Genomic DNA, 26,281 nt, shown 5'->3' on the forward strand with positions numbered 1-26,281 from the left:
CCCGGATACTGTGTAATATAAGTGAGAGCAGATGTTCTGCGGTAAACACATGAGGCTGAGGCTGGAGTGCAGAGACACTTGCCTGTAGTTGAGGGAAAGCAGCCGTGTAGGACATCTGTTTGTAGTGCTGACTCAGCTTCTTTCGCACAGGCTTCAGGCTCTGGAAGAGTTTTCCTCTGCAGATGGGACGCGACACGCTCGTCCATGTGGCCCAGAAGTTCTGCATCCAGCGCAGAGTGCTGCTGTACAGCAGGATTCTGGGCTGACAGGGTTCTACAGCGACACCACACACACAAACACAGAGGTCCAGTATCTAATCAGCTAATACAACTCTAGTATTTCAGATTAAATTGAAACTAAAGACATATTCAAAAATATCAACTACTTTAGTGCAAGATATGGACACATTTAAATTTAAATGATATACCCACGATGATATCTGGCCTTAAATGTATACTTTTCATTTCTCAACATTATACTGACAAATGCTCCTCCATTTAGCATGGATGCAGTTTTCCTAATAATCCAGCGAGGGGCAGTGTTGTATTGTAAAATGTATAGATTATAGAGATGAAGAGTGTGTAGGTTAAAAAATAAATAAATAAATAAATAAATAAAATAACAATTCTCTTAATGTCTCATATGAAGAATATTATATATTTTGCATCGAAAACTGTGGTATTATGTTTAATTCTTAATAACTAGTCCCCGGAGCAGGAGGATCTGCTGCTCAGGAGAACCGCTGTTTATGTAACCGGACCGGGTTTTTTCAGAGATCTCGCTGAGCCTGAGATTACAATAAAACACAGCGTTCTCAGCAGTGACTGAACTGTTTGTTTAGAACCTTCAGGGCTTCTTAAACAAGGTAATGACACAGATACACACTAAAAAACAGAGTTAATTGGAACTTCCGGTCTAGGTCCACTTTAAACGACATTTACCTCATGGAACAGATGACCTTCTCCCTTTGCCTTCAGAAAAACATATTATCAAACTGTGGGCCATATATGTAAGACATGTTAGTCTTGAACAGACAGAAGTACTGAATGGATGACCCTGTAATGCTGTTTTAATGCTTTATTTTTCAATGTTTTATTTCGACTATTATGTATGTATTGTTTATTTTACTTAAAAACTCCCTGATAGACATTTATTTATTTGCTCTTTTATATAAGTATATCTTTCCAAATTTGTTCAAAGTTCTCAAATATAGTTTAATTTGACTTTATTTTGACTGTATTTTGTTTCTTAAAAATTCCAATTGTGAGCAGCAGAAGTACCTTTTATTTTATTTTATCTGAGTCAAAGTAAGCACTGTATTATAATGCGCTCACAAAACAAAAATTAAAAATGTATAATAAAAAATAAAATAAAAAAAAGCTTTGTATTATTTCGGATCTCTAAAACTGAACGTACCTATGCCAGGGTGCTGGTTCAGGTCCATGGTGATGGAGAGGTTCAGGTTCTCCGAGCGAAAAGCTCTGTAGGAGTCGTGAGGTTGTCCCGACGTCACGTCTGCAACGCTGTCTGCAGAGCAGACCGTGACTGCGTGGTGGTCGTGGGGGTTTCCATGGCAAAGCCATTGGAGGTCGAGGGTCATGCACAGGTTGGGCAGACGCAGGAAACAGATATCATCATATCTGGTAAGGAAAAAACAAAGGGATTTTATCAACGGCCAGTTCTCTATTAAATAAAGAATCGACAGTTTCCTCGTCTTACTTTGACGCCGTCCTGACATTAACATCCAGGTCTCCTTTAAAAACAAAGTGTCCAGGGTTCCAGTCAAAGTTCAGCTTACTCCACTCCCAGTGTAAGTTCTCTGTTGTGTTGTAAGGGTCCTGCAAACACAGCGTCATAAACAATCTGAAAAAACTCAACTGGAGGTGAAGAGGAAGCTCAGGGTTTTACCTCTGTGGCCAGCTGATGAAGGTTGGCCTGATCGATGTCCATGGCCCAGTGTCCGTGCAGCAGAAGGCGACTCTTGTCCCACCAAGCCAGAAGTGGAGAGGGATCAGCGGTGGGTTTGGTCAGGAGGTCGACCGACTGACCAATCAGAGTCCAGGCCGGGTCCCAACATGGCCCCCACACGATGGTGTAGAGAGAGATGTTAGCTGGAAAAAAGCATGAAACAACAACAATGATGATGTGAAGATCTCAGAGCAAACAGAAAAATAAACAACCTCTAAACTCACATTTGAAATCATAGTAGAACTTGAGTGGTGGTATATTCCTGAGGACTGTCACGTCTCCCCACGGTGGACCAAGTGGGACAATCTCCTTCCTCAGAGCTCTGGTCTGTCCGTCCTGCTCTGTCCCGATCAGACGTCCTGACAGCTCCCAGTCTCTGATCTCAAACAGGTAACGAGGGAAATCTCTAATTCTCACTGACACAGAGAAACGACAGTGGCAACGGTGGTTAGTGGTGTGAGTCACACCTGCACGATAAGATCCTGGTTTTCAGCACTGATGTCGACAGACGTTATCACGAGTCGATGAAGCCGATAAAAGATATTTGCATTTACAGAACGTGTGGCAGAACTAAGTGACCATTAAAATAAAATTCAGATAATCTGCAAAATGCCTAATCTTGGACGTTACTTTAAGATCTTAAACGTCCAGTTTACTTTCACTTTACTCATCATTTCCTGAATTTAAAAAATTCATTAAAAGTATTCTTTAAGAGGTTTGCAAATATTTTCAACAGATCCTTGTTCAGGGCGTTGCCGACTATTATGATGGTAAATTTCAAGTCATTCCGAGATACTTTTTTAGATCTTAACCGTCATTATTTCCAGTTTACTTTCACTTACCCAAAAATGCAGCCAGTTTAAACTTGACTGCACGGCACCACTGGACCACCAGGGGGAGTCCTTCTCTGGGGAAGGGACTGATCTCGTCAATGTCCCTCAGTTGCTCTCTCACCCTGTCAGGTCCATGCAGAGACTCATCGGCCAGAGCGACCAGCTCCAGGTCCGACACGGTCCAGGTGAGCAGAGACTTCCTCATGGGCGTGTTGGCGTAGAGGCGGCGCGAGCGCTGGATGTAGATCTCGATGTGCTTCTTCTCCAGTGAACTGTACAGCTCCTCGATCTTCCTGGCGGGCAGAAGTTCTCCGTGCTGCTTGCGCAGGTCCGCCACCTTCTTGTCCAGAAGCAGCAGACGCTTGGCGCTCTCCTTGTTCTCGTCCTTCATCAGCTCGTAGTTGTCGCGCAGCTTGATTTCAAAGACGTCGTCCAGGAAGACGAAGGAGAACTGGCTGACTTTGAAGACCACGTCTGGAGGAAGGCGCTGGACCGCGGGCTCGTGGCTCGGCGAGCGATGGAGCGTCTTCAACCACTTCTGGACACTGATGGCTTCGTCAAAGGTGCTGGAGAAGTTGTACTGGTAGGGGAACTCGACAGACATGGACGGACAGGTGAGGATCCAGACGCGGTTGTGAGGAGTGTTGAGGAACGGGAAAGTGTCTCTGTGCAGCTGCATCTCCGCCAGCTCTGCGTGAGCCTCCACATCCAGACTCTTAAAGGTCACGATGTCGTTGCCGTCAAAGTTGAAGACCAGCGACGGGGAGCGTATGTGCATGGAACCAGCATGCTTGGAGACGGTGAGGCCTTCAGTGTGCAGGAGAATAAAGTTGTGCTCGCTGACGTGGCCAGTGAGACGAGTGGAGCCCAGTTCCACTCGCACACACAGAACTCGACTCTGAGCCGACACGCCTTCACTCTGTGAGGCAGCGACTGGACTGTCCACTCCTTTGTCTCCACGGAGCATCTGCCAACACGCCTGAGCTTCACTCATGTGCTGATACAACACCATGTGGTCTGGAGGCGTCCATTCAACGGTCAGCTCGTCTTCACTTTGAACCTGACATGAAAAACACAAAACAGGAATATTGACACAGCAGTGACTTTACATTACAAATGCAGATACACTACTCACAAAAAGTTAGTCAGAATGAACCGAAAAAGTTTACAGGTGAACTAAATTTAACATGCTGTTCTCTTACACGGTGATTAACAACAACTCTCTGATTTCAAAATTCTACTTCAATGACAGTTTGTATTTGAACAGTCGTCTTCATCATGATGTTAACATTTTGACTTCACGAGTGCAGTGCCCGTAGGAAGTATGTACTCCTATAGTGGGAGCTGATGAATTATAAAAAAATTATACCTTAAGAGGTTCGCAAATATTTTCAACGGATCCTTGTTCAGGGCGGTGCCGACTATTATGATGGTAAATTTCAAGTCATTCCGAGATACTTTTTGTTTTTGTGAAGAAAGTCAGCTCACTGTCAAAGTGCATCAGGGCAAATGGATCATTTCCTGATATTCAAAAATTCATTAAAATTATTCCTTAAGAGATTTGCAAATATTTTCAATGGATCCTTGTTCAGGTCGATGACGACTATTATGATGGTAAATTTCAAGTCATTCTGAGAAACTTTTTGTTTTGCTGATGAGCCGGTGCCTGTCTGGTGTTGCATGATAAATCAGTGAAAATTAAAATTCCTCGAAAAAAATAGAAAATCAAAGATGCACACCATCGGGTCAAGCTCAACCCATATCCAAAGTCTTAGGGCAATCTGACTAACGGTTTCCACCACTGTTGTTAGTGACTGTTTTGAGATGAAGAAATGACCATTGCATCCTTCTCCTTAAATGACCTGCTTTCATGTTAGAATATCACTGTAGCAGGAACCTTTCATAGACATATTCTTGCTGAATATCCCTAACCTTAGTGTAGAAGTGTAAACCACAGAGCCATGCAGACGCGATTACCTGCAAGGTGTGAGTGGTGAGGTGGTAAGAGAAGGCGATGTTGGTGAGTTTGAGCACAGGGTTGGGAGTCTGTGAGGCAGGGCAGCACGTTTCCATGTTCTCCGACACAACTTTGACCACAGACAGAGTCAAACCCTGCAGAGACACAGAGGAGCTCTCTGCAGAGCTCAACGCTGCCACTGTGTCCATCCTCAAAGACACAGCACCTACACAAACACAACACCAGCAAAACGGACAAAAGACATCAAATCAACGTTTCTGTCAGTCTTAGAAATAATCTGTGTATATGTTATGAGTCTACATCCTGATAGAGGAGATATATGTGGATAAAAAGCTGTTTCTCTGTATATTAGCAGCAGATAAAACATATGTATATATATTTATATGAAATATAAACATGACATAAGTATGTGCTTCTTAACCTCTTCTTCCCTGACCCTCTATTTGGAGTCCCTGCTCTGAATCGCCCAAACTAAATATAGTAAATCCCTGCAGGTACAAGCTCTATGTTGATTATCTTGGTATCAAAATGAAGATAAAACTTGTGAGATTCCACCAGAGGTGTAAGCTTCACTGTAGATGCCACTGTGTCGGAGTAAAACCACATGGAACACAGCATAACTGAAGGATTTTATTTCTCTCGCCTAAAAAAATATTGCATTTTAAAGCAAATATCACCTTTAAAATCAGCAGTAGGAGCTTAAAAACACATGGAAGTCATGTAACAACATGTGGACATGAGCTGTGCAAAGTCTGATGCTACTGAAGTGAAGGAGAGTAAAATAACAGAGGTTTTAGTAAAGCGATATATAGGCGTTCTAGGCAAATTATTATTTTTTATTATTTTATTTCTCACAATGTGTGTGCTGTAATGGTCTTTTCTGCATGTGCTGGTTTGATCCATCTGTGTTTTTAAGTGTTTTATGAGCTTTTAGTGACGTTTCTCACCTTTCTGTGGGTATGCAGCATGTCTGTGTTTATTAAATTTAGATATGGTTTTATCACATTAATGTCGGCGCGAAACAGGGAAGAAGAGGTTAAGTGATACTATGACAATGACATGAATAAATATAACTAAATCATAAATAGAAAATACAGGAAAAACAGTAAAAGTGACTTAAACAGACACTGTTTAAAATGTAATTAATGACGATGACTCATCGCCTAAAACTGAGCATTAACAAGGTAAGTGTGTATCTAAACAGTGGAAGTAGGACCAGGACTCTTGAGTAAGAATGGTCTCACCTGCCAGATTAGAGAGCGTGAACACATTAACGTCCTCCAGACAACAGTCCACCTTAAAGAGCAGGTGAGGCTGCGGCGACAGGACGCCGTTTTGCGACGACAGGACGCCGCCGCTCTGTGTGGGAGTCACTGCAGCTGCTGCGTCTGACTGCTGAGGTTCAGTCAGTGCAGGGACACAGAGGAGGGACAACAGACGAGACAGACACAGACAACATGTCTCCGAAAGCTCCACCTGAAGACCCTTCAGACACGACTCCACACTCAGACTGGGAGGGTGGCCGCCCAACTCCAGGCGAGGGCGGTTATAACTACCCTACAGGGAGGAGAGGTTAAAAGTGCAGATAAGATTTTTGTTTCTATCATTTGGGATGTGTTTTCCATTAAAAGTCAGACTTTTATTCATCAAAAGAGCTGAAAAATGAATAGAAAATATAGTGAAGACATTGACGAGATTAGAAATAATGATTTTTATTCCAAATAAAACTGTTTTCAGCTGTGCTAACATCATTGCACAAGGGTTTTCAAGGTTTTTCTAATCATCCAATAGCCTTCTGACGCCATTAGCAAACACAATAATAGTTAAAATAGTTGTTTAAGACTCTTTTTTATAGTAAAGTCTTATTTTGAAAGTATGAAGAGGTTCCTCAGAGTTGTCCGTTTCCTACCTGAAGAGTGACAGTGTCTAAGATGAGAGCTTCTCCCCACACATGTTTCCCAGGAGGATGTGGAGCTTGTTGGATGTGAGAACCTTGACCCACTCTCCACCAGAAGTTGTCCAGGGACAGTGAGGCACGCTGGTGGACGTTCTGAGACTCTGGACTCTCTGCTTCAGCCTTGATGTCGGGCAGATGCTGCAGCTCTGCAGACATGGACGAGGACAAGGACGTTCGTCCATTCAGAATAAAAGGTGTAATGTTTGAATGTCACTTATGTTGAGCCAAAAGTTACAGAATAAAAACAGTACAAAATGATGTTCATGTTTAGAGCTGTGTGTCACTTCTGTGATTGGCTTTTAACTCTGACTAGGGTAGTCCTGCTCTTATGTCTACTTATTTTACCTGGTTTTTATTTTTTACGCACTTTAAGAAGGCCTCTAACGCCCTGCAGCACTAGTAGCACTTTCTGTTTTTACGTATTGTTTCTATGTATTACTTTATTGATTTTATGTAAAGCACTTTGGGTACCGTCTGGATATTGTAAAGTGCTATACAAATAAAACCTAATTGATTGATTGATTGATTGATTGGTCTCCTGAATTCATTATATTCTTAATGACAAGACAGGGTCTCTGCAGGTTTCAACAAGTCAAATTTAAGACTTTTTAAGACTTTTTTAAGACCATAATGAATACAATTTAAGACCCATTTAGAATCAATACTGGTAAAAAAGTACAAAAGACACATTTTGGACAACAATTTTGGACAAAACATAGTATTTTGGCCAACATACTATAAAATTTTGGCCGACATACTATAATATGACGTTTTTGTAAATTTTGGACCAAAAAGTAATTAATATTATTGTTTTGTTTTTTTTTATATTGTCAAATTTTGGACGACATCGTATAGTCTGACGTTTCTGTCAAATTGTGGACCGAAAAGTTTTTTTCAAAAATAATGTCAAATTTTGGACCACATACTATAGTCTGACGTTTTTTGTCAAATCATGGACAACACAGTATAGTCTGACGTTTTTGTAAAATTTTGGACGACAATTTTTTTTTTCAAAAATAGAAACATTTCAAAGCGAGACTGAAGTTTGTTTTTAAATAAAAGTAACGTTAATAGATTTTTAAGACCTTTCAAAATTGTATTTAAGACCTTTAACGAGATTTTAGGAGAATTTTAAGACATTTTAAGGCCTTAAATTCAAATTATTGGATTTAAGACCCCGCGGATACCCTGCAAGATCTACATTTGATTTGATTTCCAGTTTGATTTGATTCATTTGGAGATATTTTAGTATCAAAACCATTTTTTTTGTGTGTATTGTAATTGTACAAACTGTGGATCTCTCTAAATCCGTACTTAAAAATATGAATGTTAACATTACAATTGACAGAAAAGTAGCTGAATTAATGCACTTTTTAATGAATAAGACACTATGGACGCTATGAAAACACAGTTTGGCCTGCATCCACGCTTTCTTTGCTCATCACAGGAAGACCAGACCAGAGGAACAGTGAAGTTACTGTTACTGTAAACTCTTACTCTGTTAGTCAGAGACATTTCTATCATGAAAGTGAGCTCAACAAGGCTGAACAATATACTGCCTCAACATTAGAATTAAATAAACCCCAGATGGAAGGAATTAAGACACACGGATTCAGATTTTAGAAATATAATGAGAGGCCTGAACCAAGTGATTATTTTACAACATCTGACTGCAAATATAATCCTCCACAGCACGGAAACATGACGACTGTCACAACAGTGTTTAGGAAACTACAGCAGCAGGACACGGAGAGCAGGGAAAACAAATAGAACCTTTGAAGAATTTAAGATAATAAACCTAATATAAAAAAAGGTCACAACAAAGGAAAAGAAACCGTGTGAGAGAGGTGCAGTACCTGCACTGGCCAACAGGAAGCCCAGAGCGAACGGCGTGGTGTCTCCCAGCTGCACGGACACGTTGACGTTGGACACGGAGGACGTGATCATGACAGGAGCGTCCAGGTGAGGGAGACGCCTGAGGAACAGGAGGGTGGGCAAATAATCTAATGGACTACAGCAACAACACAAGATGATGGACGAACAACAAATCATACAGAATGAGGGATTAGGACACACACACACACACACACACACACACACACACAACACGTGGATGTGAAAGATGAGGAAGCAGAAAAGGTGTTAAAATGTTAGTTACACTGCAGTGACAGATTGAAGCAAAGTGGTGACAAAGTAACCAGTAATGTACTGATACTGAGTATCAGCCCATGAAGTCATTTAAGATGGAATTAACCGTTATATTCATCATCATTTAGTCTGTTGATTATGTCCAAGTAAACCCATTGACGCCGTGAAAGCATTGCCGCACTTCCACCATAGACGCCGGGAGAGCGGATACGTCAATTTTCAGGGGTCTAAGGGTTCCTCGCGACATTGTTTTGAAATTACAGAGGACTCTGACAGCAGAGAGATTTCTGAAGGCAGTGATTTTGAGGAGTTTCGTCCTCGATGACGTCATCGCTGATAACTTCGAACGCGCTGAACAAATCGACTGGGATTTTACGATTAAGACATAATTATGTTTGAAGATAACGCCGATAAATACCACCGTCATCGACGGAGTGTTTACAACCGCGCAGCAGGGCTGACAGTGGATTTACCTGCAGATGCCACAGCGCTGTAACTGCAGACTGTTACAGTCATTACATGCTGTTCTTGTTCTTCACATCAGGACTAAACCAAGTTGATATGACTTTATTTTCTTACTGTTAATTGTGTTTCTATCAGTCATTTAGTCGGCATTTGAACCTCAGGTTTTAAGGCCAATTCCAATTCCTATCTTAACCCTCAAGCTCAACCCTTAATCTTAACTGGCCTCAAAACCAAGTGTTGAGGGTTATTTTGTCACTTAGAAATGGGACACCCCTTAAATGCAGATACGTCTTCAGACTGTAGGGGGCAGAATAACGCCAAAGCTGCGTCCAGTCTGTCAACTCCAAAGAAGAAGAAGAAGAAGAACACAACACAACACAACAATGACGTCAGTAATCCATAATCTGGGCCTAAACTAAGATCATTTTTATATCTCTATTAACAAAGAAAATACTTCATTTGTATCGTACTCGTTTCGCTGCTTTCGGCGCCATCTTTGTCACGTGAAAACACGCAATGCATTCTGGGTAGACCTTGCTCCCAAGGGTGGTCTCTGAAAATCTCAATATTGAGGGCGATACAGCCCTTAAACTTGGCCTCAACTTAATTTTTATGAGAATCAGGACAGAACTTGGACTAGATTTTTGAGATTGAGGATTAAGTAAGGAATTGGAATTCATCCTTAGAGACATTTTTTCCAGGCGCTTCAGGCCTAAATGGGTTAATCAAGGACTTGTTTAGTCTAAAAAAGTGTTTGTCAAACCTGGAAATAATGTTCTCAAAGGTCAAAATGATTCAGTTTTAACGGTTTCTGTGTTTTATGGAGCAAAGAAACCAGAAAATATTCACATTTAAGAAGCTGGAAAATCACAGAAACACTCAAAGTGAATATTAAAATAGTTGACAGTTAATTTAGTAATGGATTAATAATGGATGAATCATTGTATCAATTCTGTAACTTGCCTCTCCCTATGTGCTGCCTTCCTGTGGATGAGCTGTTCCCATGGAAATAGATTCAGCCAATGAGAGAACTCCTGGTGACGGTAGTGGACGATGCAAGTGCTGACGGCGAACGATCCTGCAATGTCCATCGATGTCACCTGAATTTAAAAATAAGGACACACAAGTCAAACATTAGCAGTGATGGAATCACAGAATGAGAGCCAGCGTTGGTGAGGAGCGTCTTCATCATCACCTGCAGTGACGTCTTCAGACTGTTCACACACAGGATTCTTTGTCTACTCTGAGACAGAAGAAGTCCATCTGTCAGTGAGACAAAAACAAGGTGTGAATGACATGGTTTTCCCTGCGTCCACCTCTCTGAATCACGGCTGCTGTGCCACTGACCCTCTATACGTAGCTCCAGGCTGCTCTGAGGAAAACTCAGCTCAGGAGTGAAGTTCTTCAGGTGAAGCTGCTCGTCGTCACGTCCATACGAGACCTTCAGAGACTTCAGAGTCCAGTTCAGGTGTCTGCACACACACACACAAACCAAAGGTTCAATACCAGGTGTCATTACAGAACAGGTGGTAAAATGCTGACTCACCTTTTCTGGCTGTGCATGGACAGGATTACATTAGTGTTATCAAATTCCACAGTGATGTCGTGGGGAATGAGCTGATGAAAGCGTTCCACAGCCTCAGTCTGGATGAACTCAGTTCTTTCATCGTCTGAGAGAAAACAGCATTAGAACCAAACCATCTTCAACCTGAGCTGTCCCTCCAATCCACTCATTTATAATCCTAATATAATCTAGTAGTATGTTGGTGGATGTCTAGAACAGGTCATTATTTGGCAGTCAGTCTGTTTGGTGGCTGTCTAGAATGGCTCATTATTTGGCAGTCATTATGTTGGTGGATACAGATACCAGCTCATTATTTGGCAGTCATTCTGTAGCTGGATACGGAGAATGGCCCATTATTAGGCAGTCATTTTGTAGCTGGATGGAGAGAGAATGGCACATTATTTGGCAGTCATTTTGTAGCTGGATGGAGAGAGAATGGCCCATTATTTGGCAGTCAATCTGTTGGTGGCTGGGTACAATGGCTCATTATTTGGCAGTCAGTTGGTTGGTGGATATAGATAACAGATCGTTATTTGGCAGTCAGTCGGTTGGTGGATATAGATAACAGATCGTTATTTGGCAGTCAGTCGGTTGGTGGATATAGATAACAGATCGTTATTTGGCAGTCAGTCGGTTGGTGGATATAGATAACAGATCGTTATTTGGCAGTCAGTCTATTGGTGGTTGTAGAGAATAGCTCGTTATTTGGCAGTCAGTCGGTTGGTGGATATAGATAACAGATCGTTATTTGGCAGTCAGTCTATTGATGGATGTAGCGAATAGCTCATTATTTGGCAGTCAGTCGGTTGGTGGATATAGATAGCAGATCGTTATTTGCCAGTCAGTCCATTGGTGGATGTAGAGAAAAGCTCGTTATTTGGCAGTCAGTCTGTTGGTGGATGTAGAGAAAAGCTCGTTATTTGGCAGTCAGTCTGTTGGTGGATGTAGAGAATAGCTCGTTATTTGGCAGTCAGTCTGTTGGTGGATACAGATGAAATATCTTTGAACAAATAAGATGCCCTGCTGTTGCTCACCACTTGCTTCTTGAACAGTCCTTGACGGAGAAGCAGGAAGCAGGACGTGGCTGAGGAAGAGGCCTTCATGCAGCTCTGCGATCAGCGTCCTCACGCTCAGGGACAGAGAACCTGGTTTCATGTCGGGAAGACTGACGTCTCCAGACAGCAGAAGACTCAGGGCCACCTCAGCCAAACATATGTCCTACAGAGAAGAACGTGTCAGTCACACATCTTCAACCAGAACGTTCTACGTTAGGGGCAAAAACACAACTCACCATCTGGCTGTTTTTGAGAACTTTACTGCTCAGCTGACCCACAGAGAAGTCCCACGCTAACCTGCAAAACATGACATTCAACAACTGTGAAGTCACGTTTTCTGATAAATATCTCAAAATTAGAATAATGTATTTCGATGCATTTACCTTTTCCCCTGGTGGTCGAGTAACAGGGTGATGCCTCCGATAGTCATGTGCCACAGAGACTCCGACAGAGCCAGGTTCACCACCATCACATTGATGGAGCTGATGTGGAAGGACAACATCTGAGGACACAAAGAAAGGACATTTACATGTCGTCGATAAAGGAGCTGGACAACACACTGAGCTACAGTGAAGCTCCTCACTTGAGATAGAAAGCGTAACGTGGTGGGGCTGATGGAAATCTTCCCCGGCTTTTTCCCATGGCTCTTCTTGACTAGAGGGCTCAGTGGAGCCTGCAGGTCAAACCTGACTCTGGTTTCACCCACACATAATGCCAAGTATCTCCTGAAAAACAAAAAACACACAATAAATGATGCTAAAAACCTGATTCAGGGTTTTTTTTTGCTGCAGGATTGTATCCGAAAATCAAAGACTGGACATAAGAAAATGACATAGTGGCGACACCAGCTGTCACAAAATGTGTCCTCTCATATTTGTTGTGTTTTATTGTACATTGTCCTTAAAATATGAACATAATTTACAAAACTGACATCACATTCTATTCAAGAAGAGCTGATACTCTAGCTGATTCTTAGATTCCTCAGATAAATGTTTAACCTCTTCTTTCACGGTTGCCCCCGTGATCGGGGTCAGCGTCAGACGCACCGACAAAAGCGTCATAAAACCATGTCTAACCTTAACAAACACACACATGCTGCATACCCACAGAAAGGTCAGACACTCAGCTAAAAGCTCATATAAACAATCAAAACAAGTTATTTCCACTTGAACAAAACCACTTCTAATGAAGAACTACACTTCCCAGCATGCTTTGGGAACAAATCCCGGTCTGATTGAACATTACAGAGCGACATTAGATCGTTCTGATTAGAGAAAGGTGAATGTACGCACAAATGCGTCATATGCATTTATGTCCTTTTGACTCGCTAATGAAGTGATTCACACGCATTTGGAGACCGGGGTCTGATTCTATTGGTTTAGAGGTTTATAACGAGCTGTCAATCACCCTAATTGACCAAGGTAAGCCAGAGCTATGGCGCTGCGTAACTGAAGATGCTGCAGAGTCACAGAGTTGTTATTACGCACCACACAGGAAGCATCCATTTACAGACAGTTATCATACTTTTTTTTTTTTTTCAAAACAAGTTCTTTTTAGATCTGTAGTGACATATATAATAAATAAATAATAAAATTAAATTGGTTTTTAATAATTTGGTACCTAAGAAATCTCAAATGGCACAGATGGTCCCAAGCTGTGCCAAAAGTGAGAACGCCTAGACATGTCTTTACTAAAACCTGTAATTTCACTCTGCTTCACTTCAGCAGCATCAGACTTTGCACAGCTCATGTCCACATGTTGTTACATGACCTCCATGTGTTTTTAAGCTCCTACTGCAGATTTTAAAGGTGATATTTGCTTTAAAATACAATATTTTTTTAGTGAATCTCACAAGTGTTATCTTTATTTTGATACCAAGATAATCAACATAGAGCTAGTAACTGCAGAGTTACTCTATTTAGTTTGGGCTTGTCATTTTCGAGCAGGGACTCCAAAGAGAGGGTCAGGGAAGAAGTGGTTAAATCAAGTGATTTAAGGCTTCACTCTATGTCCATTTTTATATGCTGTCAACTTACGGCAGATCCTGGTTCAGAAGTTTACTTGAAATCCATATTCTGTCAATTTCCTGTCATAAAGAAAGCGAGTGTTATAATTCACATAGAAAATGAAACTTACATATAGAGCATTTGGAAGAAAAGAGCACAAACATATGAATGTTACAGATGAATGTATGGCTTTATAAGGACTCGTTACATGAAGTCCCAAAGAAAGATTAGTTTCTTTCCATAAAAACATTGATAAAACCTTTCAGGGTTTCCCCCAGTGTATTATACGCCTGGCGGGCCGCCAGGCTTTACTTGCTTGTTTATTTATTTACGCTTGTCCGATTACCGATTGAAACCCAAGTCACACTATCAAGTGCGTCATTATTACAGTTACATCGTTCTTGTCAAAAAGATGTTATATTAAGGGATGCACCGATAATTCGGCGGTCGAAACACAGCTACAACACGGTGAAACAGCACCGCAAAAGCGAAACTTGGCTGCGTGCGGCACAGATTATGAACTCTCCACGACATTCACTTCACAGCAGAGAACCTTCTCTCTCTTTGAGCAGTTAACTAAAGACATCAGCTCATCTGATATTCCCTTAATTACAGCGTTAAAGCGTCTTCCTTCACAAAGATTAAGACCACGGAGTGAAAACGATGAAAAGTGAGCTCTGCTCTTCAGAGTCAGGAGAGGGAGAAGGGAACAGCGCAGGGGCGGTGCGCAGAAATAAAAGGGCCGTTTGTCTGCACCAGATGAGGCAGATGAAGGGGCTCTACCACTTTTATATTTATGTTGCTTTATTTTACTTTTAAATGTAACCATTTAACCATTAAGATTCACTGGCTGATTACTTTTTAGTTAATTAATATTTAACTAAAGTGAAAAAAATGTATATTATTTATTTAATTTCAAGAGTGTCTTTTTGTAAGACTCTATAGTTGGTGTTTAAGTATTGTTAATAAATGTCGTACATTAACACATAATAGTCATAATTAAAAGATTTCCTGTGAACGTTTTTTTTTTTTTTTTTTTTTACAAAAACGCTGTGGGCCGCCGGTGGACCCGAGAGGTACCACCGGGCTTAGCCGGGGGAAACCCTGCATTTGTTTTGTATCTTTTTAATAATGAATAGTCACAGTAACTGGTGGACTTTTTAATAATCAAACAAATAAACAAATACTCATGTCCGTCCTTACGTTTTAGTCTTTTTTTGGCCTAAAATAAATAAATCTGCAGACACTGACTGTAGAACATCGCTGCATTGTCGACTGACAGCTTACCGGAGATTATCAGGCTGGACTAATGAAAACCAGAAAGTGACCGTGCACATAGTCGATTATAGTTTCAACTTGAACTTTATATCCCTCGTTAGAAATAATATCTCCTTTCGAATAAAAAGGTGACGGACCTTACCCTCGCTGCATGAGCTCAGGATATAAATGTGGTGTAAACACGGTGTCTCTTACCAGAGTATGCTGCGGGTGAAACTGGATACTGACTCCCTGGACAGAAAACAAGCCCACTGATTTGATCTTTAAATCAGCGTTCAGTGCAGTGTGGAAGAAGCGCACAGCCAGAGTGCAGATGAGCCACCTGACAAGACCAGGACAGAGGGACACGCCTTAGATCAGGTCAGGTTAGAACAAACAGTTACAGATAAACGGTAAAAACCACAACGCAACACACAAAACTCTCACCTGAAAATGAAACATAACAACACAATCCCAAGTATCAGGATGAGAAGGAAGGAAAACAGCAGGAGAGACATCGTGTCCCAAGGTGTTCACGACCAATTCCTGGACATGGATCTGGACATGGATCTGGACATGGATCTGGACATGGATCTGGCTGCTCCACGATCAGCTGCTGTCACAACAGGAAGAGATGCAACTGTTAAAACTGTGTTTTAATTCTAATCTTCAAATCGTATACACACAAACAAGACTTCTAACATGATTTAAAGAGGAAATGAAAACTATTAATGAATGCCAGACAACAGGAAAAAGAAATAAACTGCATCAAACATACTTCACACATTCACTGTTTAACTTTTAGTCTTTTCTCTGGAGGACGTTGAGGAAATGTACTGCTCTAGTTTCTTTCACCGAAACAAAAAGCTGGGATTTGTTTGTTTGTTAGTTCCTGGAATTAGTCAAAACAAACAGAATCAGATTCACAAAAACTTAAAAAATAACATAATCCGAGGACATTATCTTATGATCCTATAGTCCATTACAGGATTATAGGACATCAAGATGGATTTTCATCCTGTAATCCTTCCTATACTTCTGTAACCATAACAGATGAATGTAATGTTATTTATGTATTTTATGTATTGGCAGTCAGGTGAAATACTGTTAAGAGTAAATTGATTTGCACATTTCCATGGGTTACACATTTTATTTACTGATATCTGTGAATTGTTGTTTAGTTGTTGTTGTTTTTAACTTTGTCCATGACTATATGACTTGCACATCTGCACTGTAACAGCTGCTGTGTTAACTATCTTTTTCTTCATTACTCATTATTGTACAGTAAGAGCTTTATAGATCCTGGGTCTTTTTAACATTTTATTTTTCTTGTTTCCAATGTTTGTTGTGCATCAAACCACCAAAGCAGATTCCTTGGAGGTAACTGATTCAGGACACTTCTAATAATAACTTAGTAACACGCTAACAGCAGAGGCGATGACATCAACAACGAGTGAGAATTCAACTTCTGCTTTTACAGATGGGATTTACGGCTCTTTGAAGGGAGCCGGAACTTGTGGAGCCGTTCATTTCAAAGAGCCGCTCAAAAGATTTGGATCAGATTCATTCAAACTTATACACGTGAGCAGATATATGTTGTTGGCTCCAAGCACTGCAAACTTGAAAGTAGAGACAAAACTGTGCAGATGTGACCTACTTAGCGTTCTGTAGCATGCTTCCAGTTTGTTAATTAAATGTTTACATCCAGGGTTTTGCACCACAGAGTGAGGTCACATGTCTGATGCTACAAACACGTCAGTAGCTCTAGTTATCACTTTAGCGCAAGTTGAATTTCGATTAAGTTTCGATTCAAACGAGGACAGAGTTGTTTTCGTAGTTACGTCTACGTCCATGTGGAGACGTCCTGTGCTTTGCTACACACTCATAACCTCATAACGTAGTTTACACGCTCCCACAGTGGGATGGGGTTCAAGTTCCGTCTATGTGTTGCCGTGGTTACTATTAGTTAGCAGCAGCTTCTGGTTAGCGGGAGGAGGTAACGTGTAGTCGTGCTACAGCGGCTACAATCACAACAACGTACAATTGAGATCGTGACACCCCTACTAACATTGTTGTATTTTATATGGCGACACACAGGACATGACGCTGTAGTCTGCTGCTGGAAATGTTTGCTGATGTAAGAGTAGGGACGACTGTGATCGGATCGTAGTTGGATCTTGATGTGGACACAGGAAACACATGTTAAAGGCGTCGTATGTAAGAATGTGGCCAAAAATGGTCCCTACACTCAAATTCAAAATACCGAGGTCTTTTAGGTTTGGTTTGCTCCGCCTTTGTAGCTCAGACATAACTGGTTGAACCCGTGCTTGCTCGGCAGCCAAGACTCTACTGACTGCAATGATTGGTAGACGGCAGTAGGTGGCGCCACATGCCAAAACATGGTTTCAAAACATGAACATGCGGTCAACAAAATATTTTTTTTGTTATTCGAACATTATTCCCCAGTCTCTGTGACATATTAGGAGGATTTTATGGCAAGTTGCTTTAGATTTATTACATAATGCACCTTTAATACCAGGTGTAAAAAAAGGAATTCTAATGCCAGGTATACAGGGGGCCTGTGTGAAATGAAAGAAAGAATATACAAAAAACAACGTAAAAAAGTATGAATACAACCGGCTCGCAACTGTGACTCGGTTCCCATCGTTGGTGTTAAAGAGTCGGTTAATCGATTCGGTTCTTCCTTAAACGTCTCACACACACACACACACACACACACATATAACACTCAGGTGCTTCTGCCTACGTGTCCTCATAAACTCACCGTTAACAAGTTTACGACTATCGCTGTAACTAAACGAGGCAGCATTAGCATAACAAACTCCTCTTAATGGTGAATGACAGCAGCTAGCCCCACAGAGCTAATGGTGCTAATTAACTAGAGAGTAGCAACAACACAGACAGGACACAACACATAGCTCAACTTTGTTCCTCCACAGAGTAAAAACACGTTTAAATAAACCAGCACACCGTTCACTAACCCGTGACTAGTTAATGCTGGCTGTTAACGTGTTAACGTTACACCAAACTAACCACACACGAAACGGTTAAAAGTACAGCCGCGTCACACACACACACACACACACATACACAAATCCGTGCTAGCACTGTATCATGCTAACGCTACAGCTAACGGTCGTTGACAGCCAGAACCATAGCATGCTAACGTAGCCGCTTATTTTCCCACGGGCTGCACTGTAGCATGCTAACACTGTGAAAACACACTTCGCTGTTGTTTTTGTGGGGTCAGTGTGTGTTCTGACACGTTTACTGTCAGAAAACACTTACCCGGACATGTCCACACTTTCACGGCAGTGAGTTCTCGCTGCTCGGCATCTTTGCAGACTCTGCTGGGGCAGCTGCTGCTGACAGGTAGCCTGTTAGCCTGTTAGCTCGTTAGCTCGTTAGCTCCCTCCCTCTCCCTCTCTCTCTCCTCCCTGAAGTGACAGATTGGAATTCTTCCAGGAGGAAAAACACACTTCAAACATTAATTTTTAACTTTGCTTTCAAACATCAGAGAAGTTCAAACATTTGGACGCAGTCACAAGACAAAAGTAGTGGGTAAAAAAACACCTTTTTTGAATTTAGTGAATTACATTTAAATTAAAAATAAACTATCAAAGACTAAGACTCATTATTAAGATCCTCAATAAATTAATTTACATACTATAAACAATATATAATGACACGTTCATTTGTGTTGTTTTTACTCTGTTCGAAATAAAGGATTAACTTTAAACCACGATTGTGTATTTTAATGTTCTGAGCGGTGTACTGTACAGAATGTTGATTTCTGACGTTGACATTTTAATAAAATGTGAATAATAAAAGACATTAAGGCAACATATGAAAGAAATAACAGTTAAAAACAATGCAATCAACAGTGAAAATATCAGAAGCAGAGTTTTATTTCAAATAGAGGAGTGACATTATATCTTTTTTAAGTGTTTTCAGTTACATGATAGCCAGAGATCCCTCTGATGCTAAAGGTTTGGTCGCTTTATATTTGCACAGCCCAAAATCTACAATCAGTACATTTATTATAATTAGTTTAAATAGAACATTTTGGTTAAGAATTTCTGCCTCATTGATGAGGGAATGTTTATTTTACCAAAGTGAAAAAACGCAGTCAAAGCAACAGAATCTCATGGCACTGAATGATGAGGAAAATAAATGTGAGGACACCGAAGCTGACGATGACACGAACAGACGAGCCTGATGACGCAGCATCCTCTTCATCATCTGCATCATCATCATCGTCGTAATATGAGCCAGTGAGACAGAAGAGAAAGTGACGAAGCATCATCCTCTTCTTCATCATCATCATCTCATGCAGCAGCCTTCTGTCTGTTGTGTTTGGCGAACCACTCGTCACTTTTATCTTCAGCCAGAGCCTGAAAAAACACAAGAATAAAAGCATCAAGTAAACAGGTGATGGTCATGATTCTGTCGCTGTAAATCAAATACAGAAATGTTCCTTTTCACACATTATTTGTGTTCCAAAATGGTGTCTAAAGCCAGTAGATCCATCCCCTCTTACTGCTTTATTTGGTGTCACTCCACAGGTTGGGAATTTAGGTAGTAAATCCAATATGGTGGCCTTTTGTACACTGCTGGCCAGATGACTGATTCTGTTCAGATGGAAAGACCCTCTTCCTCCTTTGTACTCCCACTAGATTAAAGAGACTATGCAATATCTGAAGCTGGAAAAAATAAGATACTCTCTCCAAGGGTCTGTGTCGAAATTTTATGCAATCTGGCAGCCATTCCTGACATTTGTGGAGCAAATGGAAACAGAAAATATGACTCTATAATACAGATTCTCCTATTTGTGTTGGTACATGTGTTTTTTTTTTGTTTTTTTTAATTTATTAAAAAAAATAATTTTTTTGCCTTGTCAATATGCAAAATGACTGTGTTTTGATTTCGTGGTACAGGTCTGGTGGGTGGGTGGTGATTAGGGATTAGTTATTGTTTGTATTGTAAGTGTGTTTTATGTGTTGTGAAAGTTGTGAAACGGACATTACGAGTATTTTTTGAAAAATTTTGGAACAAAATGCGTATTTTCCCAAAAAATTGTCAAATTTTGGACGACATAGTATAGTATGACGTTTTTGTAAAATTTTGGACCAAAAAGTAATTTATCTATTTGTTTATTTTTTTAAATTGTCAAATTTTGGCCGACATAGTATAGTATGACATTTTTGTAAAATTTTGACCAAAACGTTTTTTCAAAAAAAAAAGTCAAATTTTGGACAACATACTATAATATGACGTGTTTGTCAAATTTTGGACCAAAAATCTATTTAAAAAAAAAAAAAAAAAAAGTCTAATTATGGATGACATAGGTTTTTGTAAAATGTTGGACGACAAAGTATAGAATGAAGTTTTTGTAAAATTTTGGAACAAAAGCGTATTTTCCAAAAAAATTGTCACATTTTGGACGACATAGTATAATATGACGTTTTTGTCAAATTTTGGACCAAAAATCTATTAAAAAAAATAAATAAATTCTAATTTTGGACGACATAGGTTTTTGTAAAATTTTGGACGACATAGTATAGTCTGACGTTTTTGTTAAATTTTGGACCAAAAAGTAATTTTTTTTTTTTTTTTAATTGTCAAATTTTGGACGACATCGTATAGTCTGACGTTTCTGTCAAATTTTGGACCAAAAAAGTTTTTGTTCAAAAATAATGTCAAATTTTGGACCACATAATACTCTACTACTACTATAGTCTGACGTTTTTGTCAAATTTTGGACGACAAAAAAAAGTTTTCAAAAATAGAAACATTTCAAAGCGAGACTGAAGTTTATGCATGTTTTTAAATAAAAGTAACGTTAATAGATTTTTAAGACCTTTCAAAATTGTATTGAAGACCTTTTATGAGATTTTAGGAGAACATTTTAAGGCCTTAAATTCAAATGATTGGATTTAAGACTTAAAGACTTTTTAAGACCCCGCGGATACCCTGATGTGGAAACATCTCGTCTGTTCTCTACGTGTTTGTCAAACACAGAGCGTTAACGTTAATATTCTGTACAAACACAGATGAACAGAGACATTGGTGGACTTTAGTCCCCACTAAAGGGTTAGGGTTACTTTAAAGACAAACCTTGTCCAGTAAGTCATTTCCTTGAGGATCCACCACAGACAGCTGTCTAAACGCTTCATCTCCCACAAAACAAATCTCATGATCGTCCTAAAAACAACAACATTGTGCCGTTAGACATTTTTACTCAGCAGAATTCTCCGATGTTTCATTGTGAATAACACACTTACTGGATCAGCTAAGATAACCACCTCCACAGTGGCTTTTCCAGGAGTGTCCAGGCTGACTAATGGAGTGAGGATCTTCTGATTGTCTTTTTTCATCAAGGCTTCGATGTCAGGCAGCTGAGGAAGGTAAAGAGCATACGTGATATTTATGCTATAGATTAGAATAAAAGAATGTAAGAAAGACATTGATAAATGAAAGGAGGAGGATTGGTTTTATTGACCTGCTCTCGTGGACATGAAAACGCCATCCTGCCAAACGCTGTTCCATGATCCACTGTTCCAGCGATGTCTTGAAGCTCCAGTTTGCACTGCACAAAAATAAAATAATACAAATAAAAAACATGTAGACACATGAAAATGAAAAGTCATGAACACAAACGATATTGAACACACTAACAGATTCTTTAGTGAACAAATGTAAATGTACTTTATTTATACAGCCCTTTACAACAATCCTTTAGGTGATCCAAAGTGCTTTACAACAATTAAATAAATAAAGAGGAAGCAAATAAAAGTAATTAAAAACAGTAAAAACAATAAAATAGTGCAAAATAAAATAAGATAGAATCAGATAAAAGATTTTAAAAAAAGATAAGAAGATAAAAGATAAAGTGTCACCATACTACTCGGTATTAAAAGCCACCCTAAATAAATAGGTTTTTAGCCTTGATTTGAAGAGGCCCAGGTCAGAGATAAGACGCATCTCAACAGGGAGTTTATTCCAGAGCCTGTGAGCAGCAACAGCAAAGGCTCCATCACCCCGTGTTTATACTTTGACCTTTGACCTTTGACCTGGTCACTTTCAGCAACATTTGGTTGTTTGACCTCAGAGCTCTACCCGGACCACGAACAGTTAAAAGCTCAGATAAATAAGATGGGGCAAGACTGACTTTTATTTACAAATCCATTCTTGGACTTCTGCCTACATATCTGTGTTTACATATGTGATGAAACCACAGCCCATATGGCCTGTGTTCTCAGGACATTATACAAATGCAGGTTCCAAGAGTCAAAACTGAACTGGGCAAAAAGTATTTTAAATTTTCTGCCCCGTCTTCCTGGATCGTTGTGCAGAAGGACTTGAAATTGACAAATCTCACAGCTCTGGGGGAATTCAAGTCAATTACAAAAGCCAGAGAAATGAGTTCACTATGATCTTGTGATTTCACTGTGTTATTGTGAAATCCCACTCTTGTTTTACCTGTAGTGTGTGATCGTATTCTACTTGTGTCTTCTTGTAACTATTTCTGTGTTTGTGCTGCTGTCTTGGCCAGGTCACTCTTGGAAAAGAGGTTTTTTAATCTCAATGAGTTGTTTTACCTGGTTAAATTAAAGAACATGAATATGAAAAAATGAAAAGATCATGAAGAGCTTTAAAAGCAAACATTAAAAGTTTAAAATCGATTCTAAAAGAGACTGGAGGCCAATGGAGAGAGTGAAGAACAGGGGTGATGTGCTCTCTTCTATTAGTGTTGCTTAAAAGACGGACAGTCGCGTTTTGAACAAGCTGAAGGCGACTGAGAGAAGTCTGGGAAATGCCAACGTACAGTGCATTGCAGTAGTCTAATCTAGAACTGATAAGCGCATGTATGGCTTTCTCAAGGTCGTGACGGCTTAAAAACGCTTCAACTTTGACCAGCAGACGCAACTGGAAACTGGAAACAAAGCAGGAAGTGACACAGCTTTGAGGGTGGACTCACTTGAGTGTCGGTGAAACCCACGAGGAGCGTTTTCTTCCCCTCGTTCTTCTTCATCGCCTTCATCCCCACAAGTGTTGTCCAGTAACGTGATGATCTCTGAAGATCGGACACTCCCAGACAAACCTTCTGCACAGGGTCTGCACACACGTGATCGATCAATCATCATCATCATCATTATCACACTAAAGGTGGGAACAGGGATGATCTAACTCAACATCGAACAATAAATGTGAGTCCATAATTAGGTGTACATGTAAATAAAGTTGTATACAGTAATATAAAATGAATAATAAATAAATAAACACATGCAAAGGCAGGACACAAACACTAAAGTGTAAATCTAAACCTCACTAAACAGCTCCTCAATTATTGATTATATTTGTACACTTATATAATTAAATAAAGGGTGAATTCCACACGATTTTACATTAACATTTTCAGCCAGAAAAAGTGTGTATGTGAACACAGAGTCTCTGCAGGTTTCAACAAGTCAAATTTAAGACATTTTTAAGACTTTTTTAAGACCATAATGAACACAATTTAAGACCCATTTCAAATCCATAACGGCAAAAAAGTACAAAAGACACATTTTGGACAACATAGTATAGTATGACGTCATTGTCCAATTTTGGAACAAAACTTTTTATTCAAAAAAATTGTCAAATTTTGGTCGACATAGTATAGTATGACATTTTTGTAAAATTTTGACAAAAAATTTTTTTTTTTTTAAATTGTCACATTTTGGACAACATACTATAATATGACGTTTTTTGTAAAATTTTGGACCAAAAATCTATTAAAAATTTTTTTTGGACGACATAGGTTTTTGTCAAATTTTGGACGACATAGTATAGAATGACGTTATTGTAAAATTTTGGACCAAAAAGTAATTATTATTATTTTATTTTTTTTAATTGTCAAATTTTGGACTACATCGTAGTCTGACGTTTCTGTCCAATTTTGGAGCAAAAAAAGTTTTTTTCAAAAATAATGTCAAATTTTGGACAACATACTATATAGTCTGACGTTTTTGTAAAATTTTGGACGACAAAAAAGAGTTTTCAAAAATAGAAACATTTCAAAGCGAGACAGAGTGGACACAGACCTCATTATACTGTCACACACGTATGTAAATAAAGAGTATAACAGTGAACGAGTGACAGAACAGCCGTGCTAAGCCCTCTGCTCACCGTGTGTCGGCTGCTCTTTGTCGATGATGTAGAAGTCATAACCTCCTGGAGCTTTGGTCAGATACAGACCCTCTGACACTTCAGTGAGAGGCCATCCCAGGCGTTTAGCGTTACTGACCGCTGCACTGGACTGCAGAGTGAGGCCCTGCAGACACAAACACAATATTAGACCTTTTCACTCACATCTGAGGTCACTTATCATACGTGTCATACTCATGTCGCAGCAGATGTGTGGGTAGCACCGGTTAGTTAGAAGTTAAGGTATCAGCTTATTCTGCTACTGTTGGTTAAATCAGGGGATCTTGTTGTATTTACTGATATCTGATTATATTATATTGCTATAGTGCATCTTCAACCACTGTTTACATCGCTCGTGTCACATTATTGTTGTTATTGGCCTACTGCACGTGTAGTTCAGCGATGCGACTAACTTCTTTGTCATTTTAAAATGTTTGAAAAATGTGTTTATTATATGTGATTATATATAAATAAAATGCTGATCAGTGTTTGTCAAACGTGGAAATGATGATGTTCTCAAATGTCTTTGTTTTTGTCCACAAACACAAAAATGATTGAGTTTGAATGATTTCTTTGGGTTTTTTTATGGAGCAAAGAAACCAGAAAATATTTATATATTATATATTATATATATATATACATATATACATATGTATATGTATATATACATATGTATATATATATATATATATATACATATATATACATATATATATATATATATATATATATGTATACATATATATACATACATACATATATATATATACATACATATATGTATATATATATAAACAGTTTTATTTATCTATCATACATAAGCCTATGTAAAGAATAGACTGATTTATTCCACATGATTAGTTGTAATATCTGTATCTTTGGTCCCTGACTCACCAGAAAGTCGTTTCCCAGCTGATATTCACTGACTCCATAATTGTAGGTGAGTTCAGCAACAAAATGATCTTGTTCTGCTCCAAATCCAACCATAGTTTTACTCCATCTTCCATCATAAGGTCTGTGTGGACAGAGACATCAAACACCCACAGCTGCGACCCAAGTCCACACACTCTCATAATGTGTTCATATATAATGTGTTCACCCGTTACACGTCGCTTTACAGCCTTCTTCAAACTCTTCATGGCGTAAAATCTACACAAAACACACACAATTAAAGACATTTAAAACAGTTTATCTGACAGAAAAGCGATAAAAGCTGCTCACCTTCATGCCCAGAACGTCTCTGTAAAAGTGCGCGGTTTTGTTTCTGTCGCCAACCTTAAAAACAAAATGCAGAGCTCGTCTGGAACTCATTTTATTTACAATATTATTAGAAGTTATCTCAATACTACGAAGACAATCACACGCACACGCACACACACACACACACAGACCGACTGCTGCGTGCGATTGAGCTTCCTGTCTGTGTCGGATCGATTTCTCTGTCGTCGATTGGTGAAAAAAACCGAACCAAACCAATGACACGTTTACAAATAACCTGCTCTTTACTTCTCTGCGCTGAAAACTTAACCTTTAAATATCAACAAAAACGATAACAGTGTCATTACATCGAAACGTACAAGCGAAACTAGGTTATTAAAGATATAACGTAAAGGAAACACGAAGTTCTTCACCCCTGGACATTCAGAACAATGGTACCGTCCGAACTACTTTGAATAAAGCTTTATTTAACCATACACTGTGACAAAACAAGGTTTGTCACATGCAGGGTGTGATTTGTATGAGGAATCACATGTTTATATCACACAGTAACACACACGTGAGACTGAACATTAACTTAAGTGTGGCAAAAAATATACATATATGACGGTGTAAATAAAGT

At 39.5% G+C, this 26,281-nt stretch overlaps 2 protein-coding genes across 3 annotated transcripts in view; both read right to left on the reverse strand.

The window, feature by feature from the left end:
• Window positions 1-18,648, reverse strand: part of LOC310924904 (bridge-like lipid transfer protein family member 2) — a 36,361-nt gene extending 17,713 nt beyond the window's left edge. The window contains exons 1-22 of one of the 2 annotated variants that reach the window (XM_083886759.1): window positions 18,541-18,648; window positions 15,679-15,847; window positions 15,448-15,574; window positions 14,005-14,054; window positions 12,552-12,693; window positions 12,352-12,470; window positions 12,205-12,265; window positions 11,948-12,131; window positions 10,896-11,019; window positions 10,697-10,821; window positions 10,545-10,612; window positions 10,313-10,449; window positions 8,593-8,711; window positions 6,689-6,882; window positions 6,024-6,336; window positions 4,779-4,984; window positions 2,811-3,861; window positions 2,193-2,384; window positions 1,909-2,111; window positions 1,720-1,838; window positions 1,417-1,640; window positions 83-273 (exon numbers count right to left, since the gene is read on the reverse strand). In XM_083886759.1, coding sequence (XP_083742885.1) covers window positions 83-273; window positions 1,417-1,640; window positions 1,720-1,838; window positions 1,909-2,111; window positions 2,193-2,384; window positions 2,811-3,861; window positions 4,779-4,984; window positions 6,024-6,336; window positions 6,689-6,882; window positions 8,593-8,711; window positions 10,313-10,449; window positions 10,545-10,612; window positions 10,697-10,821; window positions 10,896-11,019; window positions 11,948-12,131; window positions 12,205-12,265; window positions 12,352-12,470; window positions 12,552-12,693; window positions 14,005-14,054; window positions 15,448-15,574; window positions 15,679-15,749 — 4,020 coding nt within the window. In that variant the 5' untranslated portion in view covers window positions 15,750-15,847; window positions 18,541-18,648. The remainder of the gene's footprint in view (window positions 1-82; window positions 274-1,416; window positions 1,641-1,719; window positions 1,839-1,908; window positions 2,112-2,192; window positions 2,385-2,810; window positions 3,862-4,778; window positions 4,985-6,023; window positions 6,337-6,688; window positions 6,883-8,592; window positions 8,712-10,312; window positions 10,450-10,544; window positions 10,613-10,696; window positions 10,822-10,895; window positions 11,020-11,947; window positions 12,132-12,204; window positions 12,266-12,351; window positions 12,471-12,551; window positions 12,694-14,004; window positions 14,055-15,447; window positions 15,575-15,678; window positions 15,848-18,540) is intronic. The other variant, XM_083886760.1, reaches the window with a different exon arrangement.
• A 481-nt stretch (window positions 18,649-19,129) lies between these two features.
• On the reverse strand, window positions 19,130-25,845 carry glod4 (glyoxalase domain containing 4). The gene is made up of 9 exons (XM_083887126.1): window positions 25,663-25,845; window positions 25,541-25,590; window positions 25,336-25,456; window positions 24,424-24,568; window positions 23,234-23,370; window positions 21,755-21,841; window positions 21,537-21,650; window positions 21,370-21,456; window positions 19,130-19,646 (listed from the first exon to the last, which is right to left on the reverse strand). Exons 1-9 carry the CDS (start codon window positions 25,750-25,752, stop codon window positions 19,581-19,583), a joined length of 897 nt encoding a protein of 298 aa, XP_083743252.1. The 5' UTR covers window positions 25,753-25,845; the 3' UTR covers window positions 19,130-19,580.
• Between the last annotated feature and the right edge of the window lie 436 nt (window positions 25,846-26,281).

The sequence above is a fragment of the Microchirus variegatus genome (genome assembly GCF_963457635.1).
Source record: "Microchirus variegatus genome assembly, chromosome: 3".
NCBI classification, from domain to species: domain Eukaryota; kingdom Metazoa; phylum Chordata; class Actinopteri; order Pleuronectiformes; family Soleidae; genus Microchirus; species Microchirus variegatus.